The sequence below is a fragment of the Portunus trituberculatus genome, chromosome 50 (genome assembly GCF_017591435.1).
Source record: "Portunus trituberculatus isolate SZX2019 chromosome 50, ASM1759143v1, whole genome shotgun sequence".
NCBI classification, from domain to species: Eukaryota; Metazoa; Arthropoda; class Malacostraca; order Decapoda; family Portunidae; genus Portunus; species Portunus trituberculatus.
In genome coordinates this window covers 30,688,393-30,695,037 of record NC_059304.1, presented here as the reverse complement: position 1 = coordinate 30,695,037, position 6,645 = coordinate 30,688,393, and the positions used below count along the sequence as shown (strand labels likewise).

The 6,645-nt window shown below is 40.0% G+C and overlaps 1 protein-coding gene across 1 annotated transcript; it reads right to left on the bottom strand.

The window, feature by feature from the left end:
- Positions 1-451: 451 nt before the first annotated feature.
- LOC123499962 lies at positions 452-4,362 on the bottom strand. Its single transcript, XM_045248493.1, has 3 exons — positions 2,113-4,362; positions 1,060-1,241; positions 452-733 (listed from the first exon to the last, which is right to left on the bottom strand). Exons 1-3 carry the CDS (start codon positions 2,516-2,518, stop codon positions 452-454), a joined length of 870 nt encoding a protein of 289 aa, XP_045104428.1. The 5' UTR covers positions 2,519-4,362.
- Positions 4,363-6,645: the final 2,283 nt, after the last annotated feature.

Below are 6,645 nucleotides of genomic sequence, written 5' to 3'. Positions count from 1 at the left end.
ATAAATGTATCAATCAGTAATCCAAACAATCTTTTTTGTTGCTTTCCCTTTAATAAGTCATTCCTAACAGATTAATTTGTGGGTTAATAATAAAGTAACACTGAGCATTGTGTTTAATATCACATCACTATCACAGTACTACTATGTTGTTTGCCTAGACATTATAATATACTGTATATATATATATATATATATATATATATATATATATATATATATATATATATATATATATATATATATATATATATATATATATATATATATACAGTATAATTGCTAATATAAATAGTTAGAGAGAAGACATTTCTTTTTCATGCCGTGCAATTTCATGTTTTATTTTTAGGTCTATGAGAAATTCCTTTTCTGCATAATATGATGTTATTAACTGTTTCTCATGGCAAAGCAGTTCTAGCTGTTCTTGAAACAAACGCTCATCGGCTTCCATGTTTCACTGATGTCTTTCTTCAGCTAACTTCAAAGCTCTCTGCTTTGCATCCTGTACCAGCTTCTTCTTTACCAAGTGCCCCTTCCTTGGCCTTGGAGTCACTGGCTGTTCCACTGTACCAGTAGGACTGCTGTGGAGCACTGGCTGAGGAGGGACACCGGGACTGTTGTGGAGCACTGGCTGAGGAGGGACACCAGGACCGTTGTGGAGCACTGGCTGAGCAAGGGCAGCTGGACTACCATGGGGCACTTGGTGAGGGATTTCCTCTTGGACGGGATCCTCCAGCTGTGACAGAGAAAGTGTCACAGACCCATCAGCTGAAAAATTAAATTACATACTTTTTAGTCTTAACTCACATGAAGATAAATAAGAAATTAATTGATGCTTTAATTTATGATTTGTGTTGGTATGTTATGCACCTTGTTTGCTTATGTTTATTTTAGTTAGTTAAATAGGTATGGTTATTTGGTTAAGTTCAGTTGGGATAGCAACTACATTTGGCATACCAGGTATTGAAGTATAAGGAGTTTGGCTATCATACCAAAAACAGCACCAAGGTTAAAAAAAAAAAAAAAAAAAAAAAAAAAACTTAATGCCTCATCGTGACTCACCTTCATTTTCAACAACAACTGTGTGGTGTCTGTGATCACTGTCCCATGTGTTGCATAGTGGGTCCAATTCATTGTCCAGCAAAGGAAGGACACTTTGTGAGAGAAGATACACAGGCTTTGGTGGCTTACCACCTCCTGTCTTAACCCTCTCAGCCTTGTGCCAGGAGTAATCATTCTTGCTTCTGGAAAGGTTTTCATTATGGTTATTATCTGAGTAAGTCTTCAACACTTAACTTGATAATGTAAAGCAATCTTATAATTTATTTTGTTCAACTGGACCACTATTTGTGTCAATGCTACTAAAATCTGTAAAATCTTAAACCATTCTCTATCCTACTCTTGCTCATGATACTTTTTTTGGGGGCTGATATAGGTGTCAATTGAACATATTGGCTACCTGGCTGTTTCTCCTAACACCTTCCCACAAAAATCAATATTGCTTGATAAAATCTGTAAAGCAATTTCATTCAAAGCACACACACACACAAAAAAAAAAGATATAACATATACCTAACCTGACAAAACTAACCTGAATCACACTACAGCAGCAGTGTTTTTATCTAGCAGTTTGAGACACACATGTCAGGTTCAAAATCTATAGAATAACATGTATTACATTAGCATGAGGTTTACCTCACCTAACCTGTTAAGCTAAGTTAGATTATATTGAGGTAGCCCTCACACTATAGTAGCACCACATAATATGAGTATGAGAAGTACCTAGTCATTGTACTGTAGGACCAAGAACAATATGAAGCAATCCTATGAAATCTAGCTCCACCTCAGTTACCCTAGTGTTACCAGTCCACTCAGTCCAGCTTACAAGTGCTTCTTCCAACAGTCTTAGGATGCTTTGATTAGTTTGTTTAGGCCAGCTATATTACATTAGACTACACTCACGACATTACCTCACTCGAAGGGCCCCACTGTAATGGGTGTTTGGGGTATGCCAGATGCCTTAGATTAGGTTAGTTTATTTTAGAAAAGGACAATGAAAATTAGTTTACATTTGCATCCATTAGACATGCAGCTTTCAAAATCAATGTAACTCACCTAGCTTTGATGTTCTCCCATATCTTGCATAACTGCAAGCGATTTTTTGGTGACCTGTGGAGTCACAAAACTTTCTTGATATTTCTTGCCATGCTTGAGCCTTCTTGTTTGAAGCATAGAATTTGGTGGACTTGTCATTAAGAACATCAAAGTGTTCTTTAATGAGATCCACAAGTGCCTCTTTATCAAAAAGGGACAAAGGAGAGGCACGAGATGAGGCAGAGGAGTTGCTTGTAGAAGCCATGATGCCAGCCAGATGTAAACAAATGTGGATTTTGCGCCCTTTTTCGGTCACTGACCCGCTACATAGAGCAGGAATACAAGATGTTAGCGCTAAGCAACACTCGTTCGCCTGGCACACCCATCGCCCACCATGGCTTTTTAAAGTAAGGACACCCTCACTCATATCCTCGCCTGACGAATCTTCGCCAGGCGTTCGCCACCAAAGTCGGACGTTTTAAAAGTACGGCCCTATATCTGTATCTCGTCCTATTTTTCCAATCCCTCTTCAGGATCCTGAAGATCCTGATTTTCCCAACAATAAGTACTGGTTCCATGTCAAAGATCCATCCCTGTGTGCTGAGCTGAACGTATAACAGAAGTGATAGTGTCTGGCATGGAGGCGTACATTCCTCATTCTTTCTCTCAACCTAAACATTCTAAACCTTCATTTAACTCAGCCTGTTCTTGTGCTATATATGACAGAGAGGTTGTCCACAAAAATTACTTAATTAAGCTTTCCATCACCTGAAACTCATGCACTTTATATTTCTTCCTGGAATCATGCCAAGTCTGTTCTTCAAGTCACCAAACACTCCTTCATAAATAGAAAATGTCAAAATCTTTCAAACTCCAACCCCCCCCTTGAGACTTCTGGCGTCTGGCCCAAAACATCTTCAATAATTTTACTTCTTCATCTTTCCCTCTTTTATTTCATCCTGATGGCACCACTGCCATCACTTCTATCTCCAAAGCTAAAGTCTTCTCTCAAACCTTTGCTCACAACTCCACCTTGGATGATTCTGGGCTTGTTCCTCCGTCTCCTCCTCCCTCAGACTGTTTCATGCCATAAATTAAAATTCTTCATAATGGTGTTTCCATTCCCTCGCTAGCCAAAACCCTTGGAAAGCTTATGAACCTGTTGGGATCTTGCCTATTGTTCTCAAATGCTTGTACCTTGCCTAGCCAAACTCCTCAAACTCTGTCTATCGACTTTTACCTTTCCTTTTTGCTGAAATTTTACCTACATTCAACATGTTTCTAAAAAGGGTGACCATTCTAATCATTCAAGCTACCGTCCTATAGCTTTAATCTCTTGCTTGTCAAAAGTTTTTTTTTTTTTCAATATCCTCAATTGGAAGATTCTTAAACATCTGCCACTTCACAATCTTTTATCTGGGCGCCACCAAGATGTCTTCCTCAACTGACGATGCTACAGCAATGGTTCCTCTTTTTTATTTATTTTTTTTTTTGGCATACCAAAAGAGTCAACAGAAAAGAAAATCTGAGTTGGGCAAGAGCGCTCTTATTTCTGCTTTTCCGCTCTCCACTCCGAGCGGACTTCCAAGTCACGAGCGAAGGAGCGGACACTTCAAAATCAAAGACCGCTCTTCCGCTTGCACTCTTATTTTCTCATTCTCCACTCAGGCAAACCACTCCTCAACTTGCTCTCTTTTTTTGTTATTCTATCTACTTGCACTCTCCACTCTCCGCTCGCAAGTGTTAGGTGATACTGGCGAAGAGAGGAAGGTAAAGGAGGAGGAGGAGGAGACTGAACTTCCTGTGTATTAATTTACTAACCTTGTTTAACCAAGAAATTAAAATAGGGAAAACTCATTCAAATCTCTCTCTCTCTCTCTCTGTGTTTTTCACCACCACCACCATTACCTGCAGGTCACCCAGCCAGTTTTCCCCATTATGGAGCGAGCTCAGAGCTCATAGACCAATCTTCGGGTAGGACTGAGAACACAACACACACTCCACACACCGGGAAAGCGACGCCACAACCACTCGAGTTCATTCCATACCTACTTGGTGCTAGGTGAACAGGGCCTACACATTAAGAAGTTTGCCTATTTGCCTAGCCACTTCCCAGGATTCCAACCTGGGCCTTCTCAATTGTAAGATGAGCGTGCTAATCACTACACTACACAGTGTGTGTGTAATTCACCTCGGTCGTCTGCTGGTCACCCAACCAGTCTTCCCCATTATGGAGTGAGCTCAGAGCTCATAGACCGATCTTCGTGTAGGACTGAGACCACATAACACACTCCACACACTAGGAAAGCGAGGTCACAACCCCTCAAATTACATCCCGTACCTATTTACTGCTAGGTGAACAGAGGCCACACATTAAGAGGCTTGCCCATTTGCCTCGCTGCTTACCGGGACTCAAACCCAGCCCTCTCGATTGTGAGTCGAGCGTGCTAACCACTACACTACGTGTATTTACCTAATTGTAACATACGGGAAAGGAGTAGCTACACTCGTACTGTCCCGTCTCCATATCTACTAATGTCCAACTTTTTCTTAAAATCATGAACATTCCTTGCGTTGACTACTTCCACATCCAAACTATTCCATGCTTCCACACTTCTATGAGGGAAGCTATATTTTTTTCACATCTCTCCTATAAATGGCCATCTTTAGTTTTTTTCCATGCCCTCTCGACACTCTTTCATTCTACATACACAGATCTTCCCTGTCCATTTTTTCCATGCCAATCATCACTCTGTATATTGCTATCAGGTCTCCCTCTCTCTTCTGTTTTCCAGGGTCGGAAGTTGCATTCTGTTCAGTCTGTCTTCATAAGTCAAATCTCTTAAGTCAGGCACCATTTTGTTGCAGCCCTCTGTACTTTCTCTAGTTTCCTTATGTGTTTCTTTAAGTTCGAGCCCACTGTATTGTTGCATATTCAAGCCTCGGTCTTATCATTGCAGTAATTATTTTCTTCATCATTTCTTCATCTAAATATACGAACGCCACTCTTATGTTCCTCAATAAGTTCAATACTTCTCCAATTATTTTGTTTATATGTCTCTCTGGCGATAGGTCATTGGTAATTGTCACCCCAAGGTCTTTTCTTCATGACTGGTTTTATGTCTTCATTTCCTATCTTGTACATACTCCTGATTCTTCTTTCACTCTTGCCAAACTCTAATTTCTTGCATTTTGTCGTGTTGAACTCCATTTGCCATGTACAGCTCCATTTCCATATTCTGTCCAAGTCTTCCTGGAGTAGTTCGCAATCTTTGTCACATCTCACTTTTCTTAACAATTTTGCATCGTCTGCAAATAGGCTCACATAACTGGACACCCCATCCACCATGTCATTTATGTAGACCGCGAACATTACTGGTGCCAACACTGATCCCTGTGGAACTCCACTCTCCACCAAGCCCCATTCTGATGGTCTGTCCTTAATTATTGTTCTCATTTCTCTTCCTACCAAAAGTCTTCCATCCATTTTAGTAAACTGCCATGCACTCCTCCTACCATTTCAAGTTTCCAGATCAGTCTCCGGTGTGGTACCTTATCAAAGGCCTTTTTTAAATCCAGATATATTCCATCAGCCCAACCATCTCTTTCCTGTATTACATCTATCACCCTCGAATAGTAACATATCAGGTTTGTCGTGCATGAACGCCCTTTTCTAAAACCAAATTGACACTCACAAAGTATGTCATTTTCTCCAAGAAGTCTGTCCATCTATTCTTCACCACCCTCTCACACATCTTAGCTACCACACTTGTAAGTGACACTGGTCTATAGTTCAATGGGTCTCTCTTGTTACCTGATTTATAAATTGGGACAATGTTAGCTCTTTTCCAGTCTTGGGGCACTACACCTTCCCTTAATGAGGCATCAATTACTTCACAAACTTTTTCTGCCAGTTGCTCCCTGCATTCTCTTAAAATCCATCCTGATACCCCATCAGGTCCCACAGCTTTTCTCACTTCTAAACTCCCCATCATATTCTTGATCTCCTCCACAGTTACTTGAAACTCCTTCATAATCCCTTTCTGTTCCATTACCAGTGGTTTGTCAAAAGCAGTCTCCTTTGTGAATACCTTCCGAAAGCATCCATTCATAGCCTCTGCCATTTCCTGGGATCCTCACTGCATACTCCATTTACTTCTAAACTTTCAATACTTTCTCTATTTTTGATGTTGTTGTTCACATGTCTGTAAAAAGCCTTGGTTGGTCTTTACATTTATCAATTATATCCTTTTCTTGTTTCTTTCTTTCTTCTCTTCTAATCAACACATATTCATTTCTTGCTCTTTTGTAACTTTCCCACTGCTTAATCCGTCTTTTCCTTCTCCACCTCTTCCATGCATCCTCTTTTCTTGTTCTAGCCTTTTCACATCTATCGTTAAACCAGTCCTGCTTTCCAACTTCTCTATGTTGTCTTATTGGTACAAATTTTTCTCACCTTCTTTGTATATTTTTATAAATTCCTTCCACTTTTCATTTGCTCCTTAGCACTCTTGAATTTCATCCAATTTGTCTCTTGAAAGAATTTCTTTAGGT